We start from the raw sequence: 25,743 nt of genomic DNA, 5'->3' as shown, positions 1-25,743 counted from the left end.
CTCTCTCTCTCTCACTCTCTCTCCTCTCTCTCTCCCCTTCTCTCCCCTCTCTCTCTCTCTCTCTCTCTCTCTCTCTCTCTCTCTCTCTCTCTCTCTCTTTCTGTCTCTCTCTCTCTCTCCTCCTTTCCTTTTGCTCTCTCTGAAAACCAATGGGGGACAATATCGAGTGAGGATTAACAAAAATAAGTTCTTGGTTTTGTCTCTGAAACCTATCCTAGTCTTTCCTTTTGCTGGAAATACCACCGTCCAATCCATCCCTAAATCCTCTTGGTTCCATCTCTAAAATATATCTTGAATCTGTTCACCTCTCTCCACTGCAACCCTTTAAAAAAATAAAAATTATATATATATATATATATATATATATATATATATATATATATCTTTATTGATTTCAGAGAAGAAGGGAGGAGAGAAACATCAATGATGAGAATCATTGATTGGCTACCTCCTGCACGCCCCCTACTAGGGATCGAGCCCACAACCCAACCATGTGCCCTTGGCCAGAATCGAACCTGGGACCCTTCAGTCAGCAGGCTGACGCTCTATCCACTGAGCCAAACTGGCTAGGACTCCACTGCAACCTTTTAATCATCTCACCTGGACAACTGCAATAGCTTCCTGAGTGGTCTGTGCATTTATGCCAGTTCACTATAGTCTATTTTCTTCATAGAAGCCAGACAAATCTTAAAATACATATATATATATATGGCAAAGGTGGAAATTTATTGAAGAACAAATACAGACTCCTATGTGGGGAAGGAGAAAGAATCTCACAATACAGACTTCCTACGTGGGGAGGGGGAGAGTCCCCCAGACAAATCTTTTAAAACTACAAATCTGTCACTTACCTGCTTAAAGCACTGGCTTCTTTCCCGTTATGCTCCATACATTGCACTTTCTGGGGAGGGAGGAATCAGGTTCTAAAGGCTCTGTACCTCTGACCACTGCTAACCTCCCCACTCATCCTCTGTCCCCTAGCTATACTGGCTTCTCTTTCTTTCTTGAACATTCCAAGCTCTATTATGCCTCAAGGTATTTACCTTTCCCTCTATTTAGAACATTCTTGGCTAAGTCATTTGGCTAAGTCCCTCTGGACCTTTCGGTTTGGGTACCTCCTCAGAAAAATTTCCCCTGCCCCATTCCAACCTTGTCCTCTGTCCCTGTGGCATGTCTTTTCACTCGCAGTCCTTGCTATTTGGCTGTCTTTGACACTAGGCTGTTGGCTTCCCCAGGGTCATATCTGTTTCACACACCAGTGTATCCCTGGTGCCTAAGCTTGAGTCTATCACCAAGTAAATTACTCACTACAGTTTTGTTGAAAGAATGGATTAATTAGCAAATTAATTCATCATCAACACTCAGAGCCTGGAGAATGTGGAGGGGTGGAGCTTGTGAGAGGATACAGAGGATGATGTTCCAGATATGGTCCTTCTATTCCATGATGCCATAATCTGATTTATGAAAAACAAGTAAGTAATGCACTGGCGATCAGAACTGGAACAGAGAGAGGCCCGTACCCCAGTGTAGGGTATGTAATCAGAAGAAAGCCTGTGTTTACATGATCCAGGGCACCAGCATCTCCCTAAAAGGACGTGTCTTCTTTTAATAATGAATGTTTACCTAGATACCAAGTTCCATGTACTGTTTCTTGGTTGTTGTTTTTTTAAAATATATTTTATTGATTTTTTACAGAGAGGAAGGGAAGGGGATAGAGAGCTAGAAACATCGATGAGAGAGAGACATCGATCAGCTGCCTCTTGCACACCCCCTATTGGGGATGTACCCACAACCAAGGAACGTGCCCTTGACTGGAATCAAATCTGGGACCCTTCAGTCCTCAGGGCGATGCTCTATCCACTGAGCCAAACCGGTTTCGGCTGTTTCTTGGTTGTTTTTAACGTGCTCACAGTTATAGAGCTGGGATTCAAAGCCAGTCTGGCTCCCGAAACAATAACCTTTTTCTTTTCCACTAATTTGAACTGAAATTCAAATAACATGAAGTTAACCATTTTGAAGTAAACAATTCAGTGGCACTTGGTACATCCACAATGTCGTACAACCACCACCTCTATCTAGTTCCAAAACATTTCCATCACTCCAAAATAGAACCCCTTAACCATTCAGCAGTTTACCCATCAGCCTCCATGTACTATGTTTGATCCTCAGAGACCCAACGTACAATGGCGGAAAGTGAAGCTCTGAGAAGTTTAGTGATAGATCCAAAGTCACATAGCTAGTCAGTGTGGAGTAGTGATTTTGAACCTTAATTTTCTGACTCTAGAGCCTAAACCTTTGATTAATACACGTTTGGGCAAACTCACAAAAAGGGTGTAAGGTCTCAGCTGAGAGGTTTACGATGCAGAAGCAAGACACGAATCCAGGCGATTAAAAGGGAGAAGGTTTTTGTTTTGTTTTTTTTAATATATTTTATTGATTTTTTACAGAGGAGGAGAGAGGGATAGAGAGCTAGAAACGTCGATGAGAAACATCGACCAGCTGCCTCTTGCACACCCCTTCCTGGGGATGTGCCCACAACCAATGTACATGCCCTTGACCGGAATCGAACCTGGGACCTTTCAGCCCGCAGACCGACGCTCTACCACTGAGCCAAACCGGTTTCGGCTGGACTGGGGTTTTTAAAGAGTGAATTTTGTTGGGGCAGCGACCTACTGTAGAAGCTGTGAAGGGCACACTCAATTGTAAGAAACTGAGTTGACCAATGGACACAAAACTCTGGGGAGGGAGGGCATGTATGCGAGAGGGCAATGGTATATGTACAAAGATAATAATTTAATAAAAAAAATTTTAAAAAGAAAAAAAGAAACTGAGTTGAACTATCATAATACGGCTCAGGACGGCAGCAAAGCAAGTATATAGTAATGTGGGACCAAGAGCAACTCGAGGGCGGGGCCTCGGAACGGTCAGCCTTCCAAGCAGCTTTGCGGAAGCCTCGAGAACAATCAGTTGGCGAGTTCCTGGGGCAGCCCCTAAAAGGGCCAGCAGAATAGCCAGCAGGGTGTGGCTTGCCTTCGGCAGGCGGCCAGGCCCAGCCAAGAAACCCCAGGTGGCTGTTTTCGAGAGAAGCTGGGGTGCAACTGGAGAACCCAGAGTAGGAAGCAGGCCTCAGGCCAATTGCATCCACTCTGCGGGGTCCTCCAGGGCCAGAGGTCCCTCAGGGAGGCCTCGCTTTATATCTGTCTTCCCCCTCCTGGAGGGGCTGTCATCACCCAAGCATAAGGTGACCAGACGTCCTGATTTTTAACAATTTGTCCCGCGTCCCGCGGCGTTTTAAAGAAGTCCAAAAGATTTAAAAGAATTTTTCCAAAAACCGGGACTTTTTAAAACGCAGCGGGACGCGGGACAAATTGTTCAAAAGCGGGACGTCTGGTCACCTTACTCTAACAACCCTCTTCCTCAACAGAGGGGTGCCCTCTCTGGGATTTCCCCCTTTCCCTCTGGAGGTCAATGACCCTAGAGTTCTTCCTATTTTAGGGGTCCCAGACAGAGCACCCCTCTAAGTTGCCTCTCATGGTTTCTCCTTACCCCTCGAGTGAGAGTGCTACGGCCCCTCCTGCCCTGAGGATGGAGAGAGAGGTTCTCTCACAAGCCCCCGCCTTCTCCAGGCTCCAGCGGCGAAGTTCTACTGCAACAATGTGCCGCGTTCGGCCGACAATGCCCTCAGGCTCCCGGCGGGCAGTTCCAGGGAAAACAAAACAAACAGCGCAACTCCGAGGAGGTATCGCGAGAGGCAAGCGCTGAGGCGCCGCGGCCCCGCCCCGGAGAGGAGGGCGAGGGCGGGAACAGAGCGTGAAGGGGGCGGAGCCTGGGCGCTTCCGAGGTCGAGGCGGTGGACGGTCCCTCCCAGCCGCGTCCCCGCGTGACTGAGCTTTTACATAATCAAGGCCGCGCGCGTCATAAGTGGCGTACTACAGCGTAGAACCAATCAGAGACGTCGGGGGCTGCATGTCCCGCCCCTTTGGGCTTGATGGATGTCGGAATGACCAGTAAACAGGTGCCCCCCGTCGCCTCGCCCGCCCAGATCCGGCCGCACCCGCCCGCCCGCCGCCGCCGCCGCCGCAGCCCTCAGTCCGCCGCCGCCGCCGTAGCCGCCGTCGCCGCCGCCTCCGTTGCCTCCGCCGCCTCCGCCGGGTTGTGCCTCCGACTGTCAGCTAAAGCGGCGGACGGAGCCCGCCGGGCGGCGACCACGGCCCGGGCCGGACATGGCGGCGCTCTACGCCTGCACCAAGTGCCACCAGCGCTTTCCCTTCGAGGCGCTGTCTCAGGGGCAGCAGCTGTGCAAGGTGCTCGGGCCGGGGCCGGGACGCTGGAGGCGCGGGCCGGAGCTCCGGGGCTGCGGGGACGCCCGGCCCGGCGGCGGGGGCCCCGCTCAGGGCGTGGCAGGCTCGCCCCGCTGCGGAGCCGCACCCTTCCCGCGGGGGCTGGCGGGGCTGGCGGGGGAGCCCCAGACCCGGTCCAGGCCCCCCTGGCGGCGTGGCCGCTGCTTAGCAACGACGGGGTGTCCTCGGACCCCGGGAGGGCGGGGGAATGGACAGCGGGTCCCCTGCTTGGCCCCGGCCAGCCCCCCGGAGCTCCTTCGTGGGCCGGCTGGCTTCGCCGCCGCCGCCGCCCCTGGGGTGTGCCGCCGGGTTGCCGGCCGAGGGGACCCCCAGCCCCGCCCGGGACCTAACTCCAGAGCCGGGTGCTGCCGGGGAGGAGTGTCCGGAACGCGGGCGCCTCCGGGCTCTTCTCAGCCGGCCTCGGAGTCAGGGACGGAGAGGGTTTTAGAAAAGGCCCCCCACAGTCAAGCGCACGAAGCAAAAGGATGATTTTCCCAACTCCAGTTGCTGACCTGCCTGGGTCCTCATCCTAATCAGCTGTTGGTCAGTTTTTACCCTGGAAGGCTTAAGGTCTCTTTTTCGTTTAAGTTGCTTCCTCCTGCTTTGCCTATTTAAGGGGAGAGAAATGACATTATACAGGAGTCTTACATACGTAAGTAATGATGATTTTAACCCAGCACGTTCATCTCACAAGTGAACCTGCTCAAAAATCACACAGTGGCAGTGGCAGAGCTTGACTAGAGTCCAGGGCTTCTGACTCCAGTCTTGGGCTTATTCATACAGACCTTTGTTTTACAGTTTAAGACGACTGAGTAGTTCCGTATCTGACTTATCTGATAAGTCTGACTTATCTCCCGTGTCAGTGCATTACCGAGGAAAAAAATAAGGCCCAGGACGTTTAAGTGACTCACTGAAGCACAGTGGCTGTGCAGGGGTACTGAAGGCTGTTTCCGTTTCTGACCGCCTGTTAAAATTATATCCTCATTTCATTTCAGGAATGTCGGATTGCACACCCTGTTGTGAAGTGCACCTACTGTAGGACTGAGTACCAGCAGGAGAGGTACAGTTTTTCTTGAGCATGAAAAACGTTAATGAGCTTTTTTCCTCTTAAAACTTGTAATCAATTTTACTTTACACAGATTCTGCAGGTGTTTTTGTGTGTGTCTGTGTGTGTGTGTTTTAAGAGAAGGATTTTTTTTAATACGTTTTATTGGATTTTTATTTATTTATTTATTTATTTATTTATTACAGAGAGGAAGGGTAAGGGATAGAGAGTTGGAAACATCAATGAGAGAGAAACATCGATCCGCTGCCTCCCATACTCTCCCTACTGGGATGTGCCCACAACCAAGGTACATGCCCTTGACTGGAATTGAACGTGGGACCCTTGAGTCCGCAGGCCCGCACTCTACCCACTGAGCCAAACCAGTTAGGGCTGGGCATGTGTCCTTTGTGGGAATCAAATCTGGGACCCATCAGTCCACTGGCCCACTCTTGCCACTGAGTCAACCGGCTAGCGCGGCAGTTTTTTATTATAACACATTGATGGGTATTAAATACACATGTTCCCAGATATGTCTAATTTTGATGGTTTAAAATTTTTTTTTAAAACATTTTTGTTGACTTTTAGAAAAAGAGGAAGATAAAGGAAGAGAGAAACACAATGTGTTTCCCTCCTGCACCCTCTCCCTGGGCCTGGGCCCTGACTGGGAATCCAACCGGCAACCTTTCAGTAAACCAGAGGACATCCAACCAACTGAGCCACCTAGTTATGCCTAATTTTGATGGCTTAAATATTTTAAGTTAACTTTTCTTCAGATCCTTGGTCATTTTATATTGTGGTTATAATCTTTATGACACCCAGAATCCACAGGAGTTAAACATGAGCCTTATGTTCCAGTATGTCTATATTCAGAGTTTGAAGAAGTTATGAGCCAAAAGAAGAAGCTTTTGGAAATGTGGCAATCCTGGAAAAGGATTAGCTCTAGTCACATTTGAAACTTGTTTTAAAAAGTGTGAAAAACACTGAGGTACTTAGGTATGAATAAACACATCTTTGGGGGGGGGAGGGTGCTTTTCTATAGCAGTAAAGCGATTTGTGGTGTATTAGTATAGTAAGTCCAACCTTTGTGGAACTGCAGCTGTAAGCGACGGTGCCTTAAGCAGGGTTGGTCCTATTTGCTAGCTCACACATGGAAACATACATAATATACTCTAGAAGCTTTTATTTTTAGCTTTTATATTTAGGTTTAGGATTCATCTTTAATTTTTTTTTTAAATATATATTTTAGTGACTTTTTCTACAGAGAGGAAGGGAGAGGGATAGAGAGCTAGAAACATCAATGAGAGAGAAACACTGATCAGCTGCCTCCTGCACACCTCCTACTGGGGATGTGCCCGCAACCAAGGTACATGCCCTTGACTGGAATAGAACCCGGGACCTTTCAGTCCGCAAGCCAACGCTCTATCCACTGAGCCAAACCAGTCAGAGTATCATCTTTAATTTTTATGTGTGGGGTAAAATAAGTTTGACCCTTAATTCATACATACATAAACATTAATTCAAGATGGATCATGGAAATAGTTTTACTTTGCATGTTTTCTAAGATGTTAGGAACACTTGTATATATTGATAATATATCCCACCTCTTCAATAATAAATATAAGTATATACCAAAATATCAGCATCACAGAATCACTGATGCTAATCCTCTTTTTAGAGGTCTCTCTATGTACTTCACTCCTTTTACTGTCTTCTTAAAATCGCAGAAAGTTGCCCTGGAAAATATTTTCTTTGAATGTCTCGTTTTAATTTAAATGTTTTCTATTTTGAGGTTTTTCTTTTGTCTAATTTTCATAGGAATTATATGGTAAAATAATCATAACATAGAGAATAGGCGGATTCACTATGTTATAATTTTGTGTGATTTTATTTTTATCTCCAGAATATTGTTTAAACTGTTCTTGCACATCAATCACTTGTTTGTACATCCCTTTTTGAAGAGCTAGACTTTATTTGAAGATGATTTCTACCCTCCCCTTCCCCACCCCCATCCCCCCAAAAAAGGTGGTTTATCAGTTCAGGCATATAGGTAATGTCATGTATGAACTCTGGCAAAGGACATTTTTATTTTTGTCAGTTTTGGCTCTTAGACAAATGGAAAATATTGACAAAATATCTGATCATAGTATCTATATCGCCACATCTGGGATTTTCATATTTTTTTTACTTACAGGGGAGAGCATAAATAAAGAAAGGTCAACATGGATACAATTTCTGAGTTTCTATTTCAAACATATATATTTAATCTTAACCTCAAATTTTTAACTATTCCTCTGAACTAAGGAGAATTAATTTCTTTTCTGCGAGTCCAATTCAGTCTAATATAACATTCCTTTTAAAAAGTGTATTTTATAATTTTATTTTTTATAAACTTGAGAGAAAGAAACATCAATGTGATCAGCTGCGTACCACACGCCCCACAACAAGGGATCGAACCTGAAACCTGGATATGTGCGCTGACTGGTAATCAAGCCCGCCACCTTTTTGGTGTATGGGATGACACTCCAACCAACTGAGCCACACCAGCCAGGGCTCTTTGGTTGATTCTTTTTTTTTTTTTTAGTATGTTTTTATTGATTTCAGAGAGAGGAAGGGAGAGGGCTAGAGAGATAAAAACATCAATGATGAGAAAGAATCATTGATTGGCTGCATCCTGCATGCCCCCCACTGAGGATTGGACCCACAACCCGGGCATGTACCCTAGCTGGGAATCGAACCATGAGCTCCAGGTTCCTGGGTCTATGGTCAACTACTGAGCCACAGCAGCCTGGCCTTTGGTTGATTCTCATATGTGTCCTGACTGGGGTCAAACCCACAACCTTGGTATATCAGGTTGATACTCTTAACCAGCTTACCCAGCCAGGGCTTTACCATAATATTCTATTGAGGTCCCTCTCCATATCTGATAATTTTACTTAGAGATGTCATAATCACAAATAACTCACTATTTTAAACCAAAGAATCATTTTATCTGAGTTAATAAAAAACTACAAAATAATTAAAAGAGCTCTTGGCCAGATACTCAGTCTTCACATAAACAGATGTTCAGACTGTATTTCACCTTGGCACAAAGCAATGAGCAAATTACTTGGGCTTAAGGAGGAACCAATGTTCAGATGTCTTAACTAAAACAACTTTTTTCTTATAAAAGCCTTGTGTCTCTTTCTTCCTTTACAGTAAAACCAGTACAATATGCAAGAAATGTGCTCAGAATGTGCAGTTGTATGGAACGGTAAGTAGTTTTCTGTGTACCTAACAGTAAGTGCTCAGGTCTCTTAGAACCTTACATTCTGTGGACTATTAATGTAATTACTATATTTTTATTAAAGAACTAATTATGTGTAAATACTTTCTCATAAAAATTTATCTAGTGTTTGAATTTTCAAACTCAGCTAATACTTAGTTTTGAGGAGTTCTGTACTTACAGTCACTGTTTCAGGCTTGTGATTCTAGTTTTCCTGAGAGGCTACAGTAACCAATATGGAAAGAGAAGGAGAAAGATGGATTCTATGCCTTGACCTCTTTGGTAGCAGTCAACTATTCTTTTTTTACCCCCATTGACTTTCAGAAAGAGTGGAAGAGAAGTGGGGAGGGTGGGGAGAGAGAGAAAGAGAAAAACATTGATGTGAGAGAGACACATAGATTGGTTGTCTCCTGCATGTGCCTGGACTAATGCCAGGAATCAAATCTGCAACCCAGGTACCTGTCCTTGACTGGAATCAAACCCAAGTCCTTCAGTGCACAGGCCAACGCTCTAACCACTGAACCAAGTCAGCCATTGATGAGTGATTTTTTTTTTTCCCCTCAGGGTGAGGGGTTCAGGATACTGTGGTTTTGCAGGCGTTTCTTCCAACATGTTTATACAATTACTAGAGGCCCGATGCACGAAATTCATACAAGGGCCTTGGCCCCGGCCCGCCACCACCACAGCTTGGACCTCTGTCGCTTCTGCCTCGGCCCCCGCCTACTGCAGCTTTGTCCAGAAGGAAGGACATCCAGTCTAATTAACATGTTAGGCTTTTATTATCTATCTATACTAATAAAAGGGTAATATGCTCATTAGACCGGGAGACCTTCTGGACATCCTTCCGGACAAAGCCATGGTGGCGGGACTAAGGCAGAGTGGTTAGGGCGATCAGGCCAGGAGGGGAGGGCAGTTGGGGGTGATCAGGTCGGCAGGGGTGGGCAGTTGGGGACAAGCAGGCTGGCAAGAGAGGCAGTTGTGGGCAATCAGGCCGGCAAGCGGGGGTAGTTGGGGGCAAGCAGGCTGGCAGGCAGCGTGGTTAGGGGTGATCAGCCAGGCAGGCAGGTGAGCAGTTAGGAGCCAGCGGGGATTGGGCCTAAACTGGCAGTCAGACATCCCCCGAGGAGTCCCATATTGGAGAGGGTACAACAGGCCACTAGTTATAGATAATGGAAAAGAGGCCTTTACCAGAAAATTGGAAGTACTTGCTGGTTTCTTCAAAGAGCTGTTTCTGTCCCAGCATATACACTAATGCATTTTTGTTATTTGTTCATTTATTTATTTTAAAATTAATAGTCCTTCACATAAAAACACTTTACATAGTGCTAGGAATTGAACTTCACTTGACCCATCAATATAAAAGGAAACTTGGGAAGTTTTACCATGACTATGTAATACGAATAATGGCTTTAAAAAAAGTCATTGGTGTTTTATATTATACTTACTTGACCCTTTTTCTCCCTCTTTTAGCCCAAACCATGTCAGTATTGCAATATAATCGCAGCATTTATTGGTAACAAATGCCAGCGCTGCACAAATTCAGAGAAGAAGTATGGACCACCATATTCTTGTGAACAGTGCAAGCAGCAGTGTGCATTTGACAGGAAAGATGACAGAAAGAAGGTAAATCTCTGTTTTTCTTGATTTTTTTCCCCCTTTCAGAGACATGAAGGTGGCCAATTGTGTTAAAAAGACCTATAACAGAAATGAATTATAGAATTATGCACCTGAAACATATATAATTTTATTAACCAATGTCACCCCAATAAATTCATTTAAAAAAGAGAGATAACAGAGAAAGATTTCTTACTTCCACTCCTAGTACTGTTATTGACCTCAAATAAGATACTCAGCCTTTGTTTACTCCATTATCAAATGTGAACCCTTACATCTAATATCTTATGAGTTAGTATTTCATGAGAACCTGAATTATAGTGATCAATATCCCACAGAAGTGAACTGGTGATTGGCAGAATTCTATAGAACTCTGTAAAGGAGAGATTGTGACTCAAGATGAGTCATGCTATCAGTTTTATTGACTGGCTATTTATTTATTTTTACTGCTCACCCGAAGATTTGTTTGTTTTTATTATTGGTTTGAGAGAGAGAAATATATATGTAAGAAAAATACTGATCAGTTGCCTCTCTTACGTGCCCACCTGGGGATCATACCTGCAACTTGGGTATGTGCCCTGACCAGGAATCGAACCTGCCACCTTTTGGTGTATGTGATGACACTCCAACCAACTGAGCCACACTGGCCAGGCTACTACTGTCTGGCTCAACTGACTTAGCCTAAGTTCACACAGCTCCTCAATGGCAGAGCTGGACTTAGCTCAGAGGTTCTAGCTTCCTATATTCATGTTCTCTAGTATCCCTGTACTTTGTTTCATCTTCTTTATCTCTGTCTCCTTGTCTTTCAGGTAGATGGGAAATTGCTGTGCTGGCTGTGCACACTTTCATACAAACGGGTCCTTCAGAAGACCAAAGAGCAGAGGAAGCATCTAAGCAGCTCTTCCCGTGCCAGCCACCAGGAGAAGGAGCAGTACAGTCGCTTGAGTAGTGGCAGCCATTATAACAGGTAGCCCCCTTACCTGTAAGAGATGCCTCGAGGTGCTGATAGTTCAGGTGTAATGCTCACACAATTAGCCATAGAAGATACCATTATGTGTATATTTTTCTTTTTCTTTTTTCTCTCTCTCTAATCACTAGCCTATGGAGGAATCTACTTCGTCATATTTTATAATTCATATGTTTTCCAAGAGCCACAGAGACTTTATGAGTTATCAGAATTTTCTGACTTGGTTTGTATTGTGTCTGAAGAGTTTGTGAACTTACTCCACTTTCACATGTCTCGTTCTCCTCTTAGAGTCGATTATTTCCCTGGAAGATTGGTCATGCCACTTTCTGAAGGACGTAGCTGTCTGGCCAGGAGGTTGATAGATGTTGTATGTTTTTCCTGGTAGTGTTGTGAAGAGTTCTGGCTCTGGATTGAATCATGGCTTTTCCAGGCTCTCTACATGAGAACTTGGACAAGTTTTTCATCTGTAAAATGAGAGAAATAATATCATTGCCTCATGGAGTTGTTATGAAGATAAATTATATAGTTCATACATAGTGATTAGTTTTATAACTGGCATATAGGAAACATTTGATACATTTTAGTTACTCCTGTTTATTATTACTAGTATGATCGTGTGCGGTCTGGTAGGGAAGGCAGACCTGTAATCAGATCATTGCGGTGTAGTTCTGTGGAAGCATGGGAACATTAATTCCACAGTGGAAACGTCAAGATATAGGCATGAGAGGCAGTGGTACATAACTGCCGTAGGAAGGAAGGCTGGGAGAAGAGCTGGTGTTGGAGCTTTATCTTAGGTCGGATGTTAGAATCATCAGATAAGGAATGGGCAGAGGCATTCTAGGCTGAGGGAATAGCATTTGCACAGACATAGAGGATGTGAAACTACGTGGAACTGTGGTGAATTGTTATTGGAGCTTATGGTTAGGAGCTGGGAAATGGGAGGAAAAGGGATTCTGTAGATCTCGTAAGAAACATGAACTTAATCATGGGGTTAATAAAAAAATTAACCCTGATTGTTACGGAGAATACAATAAAGGCAAAAAAGACTGGGGGCTAATTTTTTGTTGTTGTTTGTTTTTGTAAAGTCCAGGAGAGAGATGTTAATTCAAGAACCTCACTGAGGCCCTGGACACTGTGGCTCAGTTGGTTGAGCATCCCATGCACCAAGTTTGCTGGTTCTCGTGCACCCCAATAGATGTTTCTCTTGTTTCTCTCTCTCTCTTCCTCTCTCCCTCCTTCCTTCCTCTCTCTAAAACCAATAACATGTTTTTTTGTTTTTTTTTAAACGGAACACAAACTTCACTGAGGCAGTGGCTCCAAAGAGGCAGATTCAGGAAGATACTTTAGAGCAGGGGTGGGAAATGTCTGATCCCATCATTTGGTCTGGCCCTGCTACACTGTTAATGGGAATGTAAATTGGTACAGCCACTGTGGCAAAAAATATGGTAGTTCCTCAAAAACTTGAAAATAGAACTACCATATGATCCAGCAGTCATTTCTGGGTACATATCCAAAGGAAATAAAATCAGTATCTCAGAGAGAGATCTGCAGCTTTTTACACAATAGCAGAGATGTCCAAACAACTTCTATGTTTTTCAACAGATGAGTGGATAAAGAAAATGTATATTTATGGAACATTATCTATGAATACATATAAAAGCCAAGCACCCGACCAGAATGATGGAATGACTGGAATGACCAGTCGCTATGACATGCACTTCGGGAGGGGTCAACCAGCCTGATTGGGGGGGGTGAGGGCTGATCGGCCCCTCTCAACCTCCCATGGCCCCTCCCCCTCTTTGGCCAACCTCCCGCAGCCCTTCCCCCTCCAGCCCTGCCCCAATCGGCCCCCCCACCCCATTGGGGTTGGGACCTGCCAGCCCCACCTCCTATGGCTCCTCCCCCTGGCAGGCCCAGCCCCTACTTGAGCATGAATTCGTGCACCGGGCTTCTAGTTAAGCCATAAAACGGAAGGAAATCCTGCCATTTGTGACAGCATGGATGAATCTGAAGGCATCGTGCTAAGTGAAAAAAGAGAAAGACGCACTATATGGTATAACTTTATGTGGAATCTTTTATTAAAAACATTTCACAGAGCCGAAGCCGGTTTGGCTCAGTTGTAGAGTGTCGGTCTGCGGACTGAAAGGTCCCAGGTTCGATTCCGGTCAAGGGCATGTACATTGGTTGTGGGCACATCCCCAGTAGGGGGTGCGCAAGAGGCAGCTGGTCGATGTTTCTCTCTCATCGATGTTTCTAGCTCTCTATCTCTCTCCCTTCCTCTCTGTAAAAAATCAATAAAATATATTTTAAAAAAAACAAAACATTTCACAGAAACAGAATAGAATGGTGTTTGCTAGGCACTGGAGGAGTGGGAAATGAGGAGACACAGGTTAAAGGATACAGACTTTGAGTTATAAGAAGAATAAGTTCTGAGGATCTAATATATAGCAGTGACTATAATTGATATGGTATACACTTGAAAGTTGCTGAAAGTAGATCATAAGCATTCTCATCATTAAAAAATGAAAGTTAACAATGTGAGATTATGGGTGTATTAATTACCTTAATCTTGGTAATCATTCCATAATGTATATGTATATACAAACATCACATTGTACATTTTATTTATATACAATTATATTTGTTATTCCTTAATAAAGTTGGGGGAATAAAAGGATGGCATGGTCAGTGTTGTCAGATATTTGGAAAGAGGTCAAGTGAGAAAGGATCTGAAGTATCCTTTAAGCTTAGCAATTGGACAACTGTTAAAGCAAAAGGGTTGCAAACCAGTTTTAGAGGATGAACATATTACTTACAGCTAAAACTGATTTTTAGTATTATTGTGGGACTCAGACACACATTTACAGAGAGATAGTGAAGAAAAACGAGTTCAAATATGTCAACCTGGTGTCTAGTCCCAGCTTTACTATTAACTAGCTATACACTTAGTGGCCAGATTATTATGATCTGTGAATACATAATAATCTGGCCACTCAGTGTATATCCTATATAATAAAACGCTAATAAGCAAATTGTCCCCTTGACCAGGAGTTTGACCAGCAGGCAGGCCAGCCAACCGCCCAAGTCCTCTCCCCCTGGCCAGGCTGGCCAGACCCACCCATGCACGAATTCATGCACCAGGCTCTATACATACAGACATACACACACACACACACACACACACACACACACACACACTGAGTGGCCAGATTATTATGCGTTCGGAGATCATGATAATCTTGGCCACTCAGTGTATATTCTTAGGTAGCTCATTAACATTAATGAGCCTCAGTTTCTGCAAAGTAGAAGAAATATCTTGCATATACCTCACTGCATATGAAACATTGAATGTAAAAGTACTTATTAAACTGTAAGATAGATTTATACTTCTTATTGAACTTCCATTGGCTGTTCTCTGTAATTAGTAAGGCAGGTATTAATTTTATGTTTAAGTGAGGCTACGAATTTGGGGAGGCTTATGGAAGCCAACCACCTATATAACCAGGACCCATGAAATCAACACCGTGGTGAATTTTGATAATCAAGAATAAATAGCTCTTGCAAAGAAGAGCTATATATATATATTTTTAATATATTTTATTGATTTTTCACAGAGAGGAAGAGAGAGGGATAGAGAGTTAGAAACATCAATGAGAGAGAATCATCGATCAGCTGCCTCTTGCACACCCCCTACTGGGGATGTCCAACCAAGGTACATGCCCTTGACCGGAATCGAACCCGGGACCTTTCAGTCCACAGGCCGACGCTCTATCCACTGAGCCAAACCGGTCCCGGCAAAGAAGAGCTATATTATTATTGGTCCCATTTGTCACTTTCATTGTGATATTTTATTTTTTTTCTAACATGTATCTCTCTGTTTTTGCCATTAAAAGCCAGAAAACACTTTCTACGTCTTCAATTCAAAATGAAATCCCAAAGAAAAAGTCCAAGTTTGAGTCAATCACAACCAATGGAGACAGGTGAGCCAATTGGAGTGTGTGTGCATGCTTCCATTTGAAATGCATACACAGTTCCTGAAACAGGAATATATTTTAGGGTGTGCGTGGAGCTAATGTATGGTTTTCAGTGAACCTCTTAGGGTCACTATGCCAGCCACTTGATATCTTATAAGTAAGCAGTACTGATATTTATTTATAAATCTAACCTTGTTATTAAATAATAGGCAGGAACATATAACTGGATTTAATAGCAATCATATTCTGCAACCCACCAATAACTCACCACACTAATACTAAGAAATCAACAGCTGGGTGCCTTCCATTATGATCTGTGCCTGCAGCCTCCTCCTCCAGGCAGGATAGGAGGCAGTCTTGAGAGGCAGGGCAGAGACAAGTTAGAGTTCAGGTAGTGTTATTCAGTCTAAGGGATGATCCAGGCCTCCTCAGCTGACAGAAAGACAGTGCAATGCAGATGCTAGATAGGAGAGAAGGAGATGCATTTAAATATTTTTGTTTCATTTTAAGCCTGTCTGTATATTTTATGCCTTTCATCCCTCCTCAACGATGCTTGCTTTTACAGGCTGCACTGTCCTAATACAGAGTGTCCCATCTGTGTTGGTGCAGAGGATTGCTTCCCAACAGAGTATTAGACCCAGCCATTTTTTTGTTTCTCCATGGGCCCAGCATCATGAAGTGATACCAACTGATACACTGTCCCCTGAACCCTTGAAATTATTTCCATTCTGAAGAGTCTTCCCAGTCTCAGTTCTCCCTTCCAGCCAGTGGTGGATTTGGGAACAGACCTGCATATAGGATTACCAGGGCTGAATTTTGCTTTTTTAATGGGGTACAAAGTGTCTGTGAAGTTTACTCTTTCTGATTACCTCTGCAAGGTGTCTTTTTAACAACTAGCATCATTGATTTAAAACTTCTCAGGTAGTGTTAGTGGGAGGAATCTGTTGAAATCTCAGGTTGAGATTGACGCTGGAGTTTGCCACGTCTCTGTTCCTTTCCTCACTAGATGTCCAGAATTCATGCCTGGCCAGGTGGCACAGTTGCTTGGAACATCATCCCAATATCCTGAGATTACGGGTTCAATCCCTGGTTGGAGCACATGCAGGAATCAACCAATAAATGCATGAATAAGTGGAACAGCAACAACAAAAGTCACAGAATTCTTGATATTGGAAGTGTCAGTCAACAGACCAGTTGTAGTCTAGGGAAAATTGGCTTGCTTCCTATTAAATTCATCTTTTATCCTTTTTTTTAAAGGACTGACTGTTCATTCCTGGGATGGAATGTAGCAGCAGCTTAGCAGCTGTACCACATCGCAGTGCTTTGGGGCAGAAAACAGAGAATCAAAAGAGGAGCTCTATGAGAAGCATTAAAGAAAAATGCATGTGCTTACACTTCTTGATCATTGGTCCAGATTTTAGGGAAATTAATCACAAAAAAATTATGACATTACCCATAAATAATTGGGGATCTTCAGTGAAATAGATTGGCTCTTGTGAAATGGCATTTATTTTAGTCCTGAATGTGAGAGGAAATGCTGCAGGAATGCTGCAGGTTGTAGCTTGGCTATCTGATGATCACCTTGCCTGCACAGTAGAGCAAATGCTGTTGAGTCTGACGTGTGTGGAACATTGTGCTTAATGCTGGGAATTCACATAGTGGCTCCTCCCTTGAGCTTGCAGTCAGTGGTCTACCATGTGTCCTCAGGTAGAAAAAAAATTTGCCAAGCATTTATCTCAGTCTGTTGGGATCTTGTTTCCAGGTGTATTTTCCATTTGACTCAAACTCATAAAAATTAAGAGGAGGGAAAAAAGAAAAAAGTTTATCCATCCAAGTTATGATTTTTTTTCTATCCATTTTTCTACTCAGCTTTTCCCCAGACCTGGCTCTGGACTCACCAGGCACTGACCACTTTGTCATCATTGCCCAACTGAAGGAAGAAGTGGCCACTCTAAAGAAGATGCTGCATCAAAAAGATCAGATGATTTTAGAGAAAGAAAAGAAGGTATTCAATTAGTGCCTCTCAGGCCAGAATGATGACAGGGTACGCTATGTGGAAGAGGGCATGATGCTAACTCTATTTAACAGTTCTTAGTTGGGTACTTAACATTGATGCTTTGAGAGAGATCCAGTGGCAAGGTTGGGATATCCTGGGGAGAGGTTTGTTGTCTGCCAAGATAACTCATGGCATGGTATCACTGTAATGGATCCATCCCATTCAAGTGGGTTTAGAAAGTCGATTTTCTCAGCATTTGGAGGGAGCTTCCATTTGTCAGAGAGAACTTGTGTTAACCAGGCTTACAGAGAAAATGGATAAAACCACAGTGCTCCCTCCTAATTTACAATACGGCATGTAACTGGATATTTTTCTCAGTAGGAGCTGCCTTGGAAGATTGTAATCAGACAGTGCTAAATGAGCATGGATTTGGGATAGGAGGAGGTAGTTATGTAATTGGAATTTTTAATGCTCTCAGGCTAAGAGAACCTGATGCCTCCATCTCTGTTATTGGGATGGCATGTCCGTGGGACAGTAATACTCAAAATATGTGGGCGAGGTCTCCCTTCTCCCTGGACAGTGTTCAGGTAGGCCTTCCTTTATGACTCTTGTGTCACTTTGCTTCCATTGCTGACAACTGTCTTCCTGAGTGACCCACTTTTTAAACACACTGTGCTTGCTTCAGCAGCACATAGACTAAAATTGGAATGATACAGAGAAGATTCGCATGACCCTGTGCAAGGATGACACGCAAATTCATGAAGCGCTCCATATTTGAAAAAAATAAAACGTTAATATTTCCAGTAAAGCCTTATTCTGTTCTATGAGTCATCCATCCTCTTTAAGGGGACTTATTCCATCCTTGTTCTGATTCATGTCTAGTATTTCTTACTGCACATTCTTCGAGAGTATTTAATTTTTGCCTTAATATATTAATGAAAGTAATAATAGCTAACTTCTGTTGGATGCTTACTATGGGCCTGACTCTATTCTAAGTACTTTATATATATTAACTAATGTATCTTCATAACAACTCTTTAAGGTAGGAATTATTATTATCATCTTATTTTTTAATGAAGACTTTTAAAATTTCATTTATTGATTTGAGAGACGGAAAGGGAAGTATTGATTTGTTGTTCCACTTCTTTTCTTTTCTTTTTATTTTTTTAGAATGTTACTATTTTTTAATATATTTTATTGATTTTTACAGAGAGGAACAGAGAGGGATAGAGAGTTAGAAACATCAATGAGAATCATCAATCAGCTGCCTCTTGCACACCCCCTACTGGGGATGTGCCTGCAACCAAGGTACATGCCCTTGACCGGAATCGAACCTTGGACCTTTCAGTCCACAGGCCAACGCTCTATCCACTGAGCCAAACCGATTTTGGCTGTTGTTCCACTTATTAATGCATTTAATGGTTAATTCTTGTATATACCCTGACAGGGGATCGAACCTACAGCCTTGGCTAATTGGACCGACACTCAAACCAACTGAGCTACTCCTCCAGAGCTATTATCATTATCATTTTATAGATGAAGAGTATCTCCTCCAATATGTTTCCTCTTAAGGTTCCAATTCCTTCAACTCGCTGTTCCCCCGGAGCCTGTGTGTTGTCTTGTGCCTGGTTTGGAATGCTGTTCCTCATTCCAGGGGCTAACGAAGGCATTTACACCCTCACATGCAGTCTTTCAATCTCATTTCCACCGCATTTCACTGATGAGAAAATGGACCCAAAGCAAGCAAATGATGCGTCGTCCAATTCACATAATTAAGTAAATGGCAGAGCAAAGGAATGAATTCAAGTCATTCCCACTGTACTGTTCTTTCAACTGTGCTGTGCTTTCTTCTTCCAGTAAGATGGAGATTCATGGGAAGAGGCCAATATTCTCCCACTGTATTGCATGACTGTCAGATGAAAGTAGACTCAAGTATATTTTATTCATGGACTAGATCAGAATGGCACATAAAAGGATTTTTGCAAAATAGAGACAAAACAAACACTTGTTTCTACTGCTTTGCGAAGTTAGGGTTTAAAAGCAGCAAAAAACAAATAGGAGATTGTTCCCTAAAACTTTGAGGATGAAGGTCACACTATTGGCTTGGAATGCAGGCTCTTTCATGTCCTGCCTTCCTGTCTCTAGCCTCATCTCCTGTCATTCCCCACACACATCAGTCATTAGAACAAGCTATCAGTTATCTCACACTCTGCCTATGCCCTTGCTGTACCCTTGGCTTTGGTGCCCTTCTTTCCTCACATTCCAGTTGCTGCTTGTACCTCAAAACTCATCTTACACCTGATTTCTCTGATTTAAGTAGCTTTTGTGCTCCTTGAATGACATAGTCAACAGAAGGAGGCCTGGAGTTTGAATCTTAGCTCTGTTACTTGCTAGCCTATATGATCTTGGCTGTGTTACCTAGCCCTTTCTAAGTCTTGGTTTTCTCATCTATAAAATGGGAAGAAGAATATTTCTCCCTATAGGGTTATCATAGTATTGAATGAGTAATTAATCAGTTTTATTGAAACAGGGTAAAAATTCAGTACATGGAAATAGCTATTATTCTCATGGATGTTCTCAAATCATCAGTCAACCTGGCCAGTGTGGTTTGGTGGTTGAGCATGGACCCAAGAACCAAGAGTTCACCGGTTCCATTCCCGGTCAGGGCATATGCCTGGGTTGCGGACTTGATCCCCAGTAGTGGGTGATGCAGGAGGCAGCCAGTTGATGTCTTTCTCATTGAAGTTTCTATCTATACCTCTCACTCCCTCTCTCTCTAAAATCAATGAAAACATATTTTAAGAAAAAGTCAGTCAAAGTGTATTATAATCACTAATTTTTTTGGAGGTATACATGAAATTTTTCAAACTTGCTAATGGTTAAGTATCAGAAATGCTACTACAGGATTTTGTGTAATTTTCAGGAAATATTTAGAAAAAAATAGGATATGGAATTCTCTGGCTTTGATTTAGGTATGGATCTTCAGGAAAGCCCTGGACTTTATTAATTTGGAGTACTACCGTATTTTTCGGACCATAAGACGCACCGGACCATAAGACGCACCAGTTTTTAGAGAAGGGAAATGAAGAAAAAAAGATTCTGAAACAAATAGTGTCCTAAAATATTTTATGTGCATTAAAACCCAACATCACAGTCATAAACACATGTAATCAACCCTGTAAAGTAAACAGCAGCATTTAGAACCATTTTAGAGCCGGGCAAGCACACAGAGACCACACAGAGCCGGGCAAGTAAAAAAACTTTTTTTTTACAGTATATGTGTAGGCTATATTTGGATCATAAGACGCAGGGACTTTTTCCCCCCACTTCTGGGGGGAAAAAAGTGCCTCTTATGGTCCGAAAAATACGGTATTTAGTTCTCTGGTAACGAAATATTTTTTATTGCACAGAAATTTATTCTGGTTACTTTGCCTTTTCCGTCAGATCACAGAGTTGAAGGCTGATTTTCAATACCAAGAATCTCAGATGAGAGCCAAAATGAACCAAATGGAGAAAACCCACAAAGAAGTCACAGAACAATTGCAGGTGATGATTGCTCATTTTATGTGGTAACTTGTGTGTTTAATTGATTACATTTTAAGTGATCATCTCTTAGATTTATTTTTTCCCCAAATATTGACAAGTCTAATCCACCTTGTACATGTCTTCTATGGTTTCATTCTTAGATGTGTTCTGATCTTTTCCCTTCAAAAACAGAGGAATTAATATTTTCTTTGAATTTGGGATAAAGCAGATGTAATTCCAGATTTCTGAATTATAAATTCTGTTTTTCCAGCATATTTGGGCACTCCATGGCTTGTTTGTGTTGCATAAAACATCTTTTGTAACAGTGGATCCCAGGAGGTTGGAGTATATTGATTAACCTCCTGCAAATACCTTCGTTCCCCATACCTAGCTCTAGAGTTTGCTGTTTTCTCTAAAATATGTTCATCTCTTTCTGACCATCTGCATCTGCATGGAAAATGTATCCGATCCTGTTAAAACATCCTTCTTGCACTTTTTTTTTTTTTTAAGGCCAAAAACAGAGAGCTTCTGAAGCAAGCAGCTGCCTTGTCCAAGAGCAAGAAGTTGGAGAAGTCAGGAGCTATAACCTCTCCGTGAGAGACCACAAGGAGGTTCCCCAGCAACAGCAATGGGTTCCTGAGTTAGGGCTGGCAACTTAGGGACTCCAAGTGTTCCTCAGAAATCTCTGTTTTATTACAGTTAGCCTTTGTGTGACTGCAGTGGCTGAATGGAAACACCTGGTTTTCACTGTGTTGTGACTGCATGCTTGAATGTTTGGAGTTTCAGGCTCTTTTTCTCTCACTCTCACACTCCCAATCCTCTCTCCTCCCTTTCCCTCACTTTCTCACAGTACTACTAGCTCTGTCTCTCTCTACTATTTTCTCTTCCCCCTCCTCCTCCTCCTCTTCCTCCTCTTCCTTCTCTCTCTCTCTCTCTTTCTTTCTCTCTCTCTTTTTTTTTTTTTGTGATGGTTACTGCTCAGTGTTAAGTGCAGAATGTTTTTTTTTGTCCATCGTTACATCCTGCCATACCCATGAGCAAATAGTCTGGCATTAATTTCATATCACTGCCACCCTCTTAACTTTGAAAACTGCCACCTTGAGACTTGGTATAATGGACAAAGCTTTCTCTCTCCAATAAACCTTTCGCTTCAGGGTATACTCTTGGGTTTATTTCCAGGTATATTATGTATGAACTTTGTACTATGTATAGCCAGAATTTTATTTATTAAAAAAAATTTTTTTTCTTGGTAAAGGAATAATGGTAGCCTAGCTTGTTCTTGTAAAAGTGATGCCTCTTTTTTTTTTTTTTTTAAAGTCCTACTCCAGCTTTTAGTAAAAGAATCAAATACCTTGGAGTCTTAAAAACTGATTGTTAAGGTGAAACAATTCAGTGCATACGTATGGAGTTAAGTGCCTTTTGGAGGATTTCTTGGAAGAGCATTTAAGAAGATACTTAGGGAGGTAGTAAAGTTTTGAATGGTCTGTCTTTATAAGTAAGGGCAGACAGAAAGGTTGTCCAGGTTGTACTGGACACTTCCCTACCCACCCCTTTTCTAATTGTTTTTATGTGACTGATTTTAAATTCTCACACAGCCACTTCTTTTAACAAAAAAACAAAACCCTTACTTGCTTATATCAGTTGTCATACTTGGCCATTGTCAGAGAACATTTGTTTTACATGAGCAGATTCAAAATGGGATAATACTTAAACTACAGAGCTTTCTGGAGGTCAGTACAAGTTGCTCAAGTATGAACTCTGAGTCTGGTTGAAAGAAATGATATCCCTGTAACTTCTCCCTTCCTCCTCTTCTCCAGCCTGTATGCTCCCTGCTTTTAACAGAAAAGCATGGAAAACAGGTGCTGTTCTCAGAAGCAGCTTGGTCTTAGCCAGAATTGTTCATGTCCTATTCTCTCTTCTTGACCCAATAAGCAGGCACATGGTTTTACTTTTCTAGGAGAGGGGATAAGTTTGCATTGCGAGCCTTACTCTCAGGTCCTCATCTATATGATGTTTGTGAAAGAAATTAGAGGCATGTAGTGTGCCATGATACAGTAAAACCAGCTATCTTGGAATCATTAATGCAGGGGGGTACTTGAGTTAGAAGTAATCATGAGAGGAGATGACATTTGTACCTCAGGCTACCGATATGGTAGCAGGAAGTTTAACTTTCTAGGCGTTTCCTAGAAGCAAACACGTATCAGTGTGATAGCATTCTCACCAGTGGACCCACGCGTACAACGGGACAGATGTGGGAATGAGAGGCTTCCTTCTGATAAGAGAAACAATAGACCATGCTGTTTCTCTATCACTCTAGTAAGGGATGTAATTTTTCCTTCCAAGCAAGGGAAAAGGCAGTGCTAAATAGTTTTATAACTTTTTGAATGAGAAACTTTTAGGTAAAGACAAACCGTCAGATAATATTTTTCAAATGCATATATGTTGACTGTGGGGAAAAGATTGTAAAAAAAAAAAAAAAGTTACAGTCATGGTTTTTATTTAATTTTAAAGACTTGAGAAATTCTGTTACATGAAGTGACAATATAAAAGCATATTTTATACTAAATCTTTTTTTAAGATCTTGGCACTTAATATAAAGCAAATTCGCGCATTTTCTAACTTTCTACAAGTTCTAAAAAGGGAAGGAAGAGACCTCAGTCTTGCAATTTTGGTTTTTAAAAATCATGACACTGTTTTACCACGAAAATAAGTAGCTAACTTTTGGTAACACCTTTTGTTTATTTGTATGTTTGTGATAATGGACATTTTAAAACAGGAATGTTTTGGTTTGTACAGACTTTGACAAATGTGTGTTAATAAAAATTCATATCGAGTCAAATATAATCATTGGTGTGTTTTTTTTCTCACTTATTCCTGCTGGTTCACCAGTAAATCCTATTATCCCCTTCAACTTAGAAAACAGTCAGTTTTGGCCAGTGGGTGTAGCTCAGCAGTTGACCTAGGAACCAAATGGTCGCTATTTGATTCTCTTTCAATCACCAGTCAGAGCACATGCTCTGGTTGTGGGCTTGATCCCCAGTAGGCAGCCCATCTCTATGATGTTCCTCTCATTCAAGTTTCTATCTATTCTTCCTCCGTTCTCTCTAAAAACCAATAAAAAAAACATATATAGCCCTAGCTAGTTTGGCTCCAGCGTCTGCCTGCAGACCAAAGGGTCCCGGGTTAGATTCCACTCAAGAGCCCATATCTTGGATGCAGGCCCCTCCCTAGCCTTGGCCCTGGTCAGGACTTGTGCAGGAGGCAACCAATGGATGTGCTTCTTTTGCATAGATGTTTCTATTTTTCTCTAAAAAATCAATAAAAGAATGTCCTCAGGTGAGGCTAAACAAATACACACACACACAAATACCCATAAGTAAAAATAGAAAACAGTTTGTCTTGCTTGTCAACCTAAAAATGTAAAGTCTGCCCTATCCAGTGTGAATCAGCTGGTTGAGCATCATCCCATACACGAGGGTTGCTAGTTAATTCCTGGTCAGGGCACATGTTTGGGTTGCGGGTCGTCCCTGGTAGTGGGTGTGCAGGGGGCAGCCTCTCATTGATGTTTCTCTCTTACTCTCCCTTTCTCTAAAAAAAATAAATAAAAATGCTTTTAAACAAATTTAAAAGCCTACCTATGCTAATCGAGTTTCAGGTCCATTATCAGCGAACAGCTCATTCTCTTTTGTGATTTTATTTACCCAGTTTAAGTGCTTGCTTTGTTACAAGCACTGTGCTAGGCAGTGAGTATACAGCAGTGAAGAATATCCACAAAGTTACTGACCTCATGTGGCTTCTATTTAAGTGGGATATTGAACAACACCATTGTTCCTTCATTTTATATTTTATCATCATTATTCAAAAGAATATAGGCAGAAACCGGTTTGGTTCAGTGGATAGAGTATCAGCCTACAGACTAAAAGGTCCCAGGTTCGATTCTGGTCAAGGGCATGTACCTTGGTTGCGGGCACATCCCCAGTAGGGAGTGTGCAAGAGGCAGCTGATCGATGGTTCTCTCCCTCTCTCTTCCTCTCTGTAAAAAATCAATAAAAAATATATATTAAAAAAAAAATATATATATAATATGAGAGGAATCTTATGAAAGGTTTTTGAGATACCATCTTAAGGAGAAGAATGTGTTAGTTTGAAAACTTGTTGTTAGTTTAATAATAGGTACCTTTCAGGTACTATCACATCCTGTTACATTCTATTTTATAGACTCCATGACAACTTATTTTCTCTAAGTTAAGATAGTTTTATTTTGTAGGTGCTATGGTCTGAATGTTTGTGTTCTCCCCAAAATTCATATGTCAAAATCCTAACCCCTAAACATGATAGTATTAGGCGGTGGGACCTGTGGGGGGGGGGGGGGGCTTAGGCTCTGCCTTCATGAGTGGAATTACTGCCTTTATGAAGGAGGCTCCAGAGAGATTCCTTTGAACCTCTATTACGTGAGGCCACAGCCAGAAGAAGCTGGCTGTGAACTAGAAAGAGGGCCCTTATTATAAGGCAACCATGCTAGCAGCTTGATCCTGATCTTTCCAGCCTCCAGAACTGGAAGAAATTTCTGTTGTTTATAAGCTACCCAGTCTGTGATTTTTGTTATAGCAGCCCAAACAGACTAAGACTGTAGGCTATGTTTATGACCACCTTTATTGTGTAAATTATCTTTTTTTAAAATATATTTTATTGATTTTTTACAGAGAGGAAGGAATATGGTTAGTTAGAAACATCGATAAGAGAGAAACATCCATCAGCTGCCTCCTGCACACCTCCCACTGGGGATGTGCCCGCAACCAAGGTGCATGCTCTTGACCAGAATCGAACCTGGGACCCTTCAGTCCGCAGGCTGACGCTCTATCCACTGAGCCAAACTGGTTAGGGCTATTGTGTAAATTATCTTAATTTATACATTTATTCAGCTTTGTACATTTATTTAGCAATAAAAAAGACCAAACCCTGACCAGTGTGGTGCAATTGGTTGGAGTATTGTCTCATGTACCAAAGGGTGGTAGGTTCC

General features: G+C 42.4%; 1 protein-coding gene across 2 annotated transcripts; it reads left to right on the top strand.

Annotated features, from left to right (window-relative positions):
• Positions 1-3,978: 3,978 nt before the first annotated feature.
• Positions 3,979-23,567, top strand: FAM76A (family with sequence similarity 76 member A). Of its 2 annotated transcripts, XM_084875091.1 has the most exons (9): positions 3,979-4,304; positions 5,336-5,400; positions 8,581-8,635; positions 10,118-10,270; positions 11,071-11,228; positions 15,122-15,208; positions 17,072-17,207; positions 20,643-20,744; positions 21,234-23,567. In XM_084875091.1, the coding sequence occupies exons 1-9, from the start codon at positions 4,224-4,226 to the stop codon at positions 21,318-21,320; spliced, it is 924 nt and encodes a 307-aa protein (XP_084731217.1). In that variant the 5' UTR covers positions 3,979-4,223; the 3' UTR covers positions 21,321-23,567. The 2 variants fall into 2 exon arrangements, with proteins under 2 accessions (XP_084731217.1, XP_084731218.1); XM_084875092.1 differs by lacking the exon at positions 15,122-15,208 and having other exon boundaries at positions 4,043-4,304.
• Positions 23,568-25,743: the final 2,176 nt, after the last annotated feature.

The sequence above is a fragment of the Pipistrellus hanaki genome, assembly GCF_964339955.1.
Source record: "Pipistrellus hanaki genome assembly, chromosome: 2".
Taxonomy (NCBI): Eukaryota; Metazoa; Chordata; class Mammalia; order Chiroptera; family Vespertilionidae; genus Pipistrellus; species Pipistrellus hanaki.
Note: the sequence above shows the minus strand (reverse complement) of the source record. Positions and strands in the feature narration are given on the sequence as shown.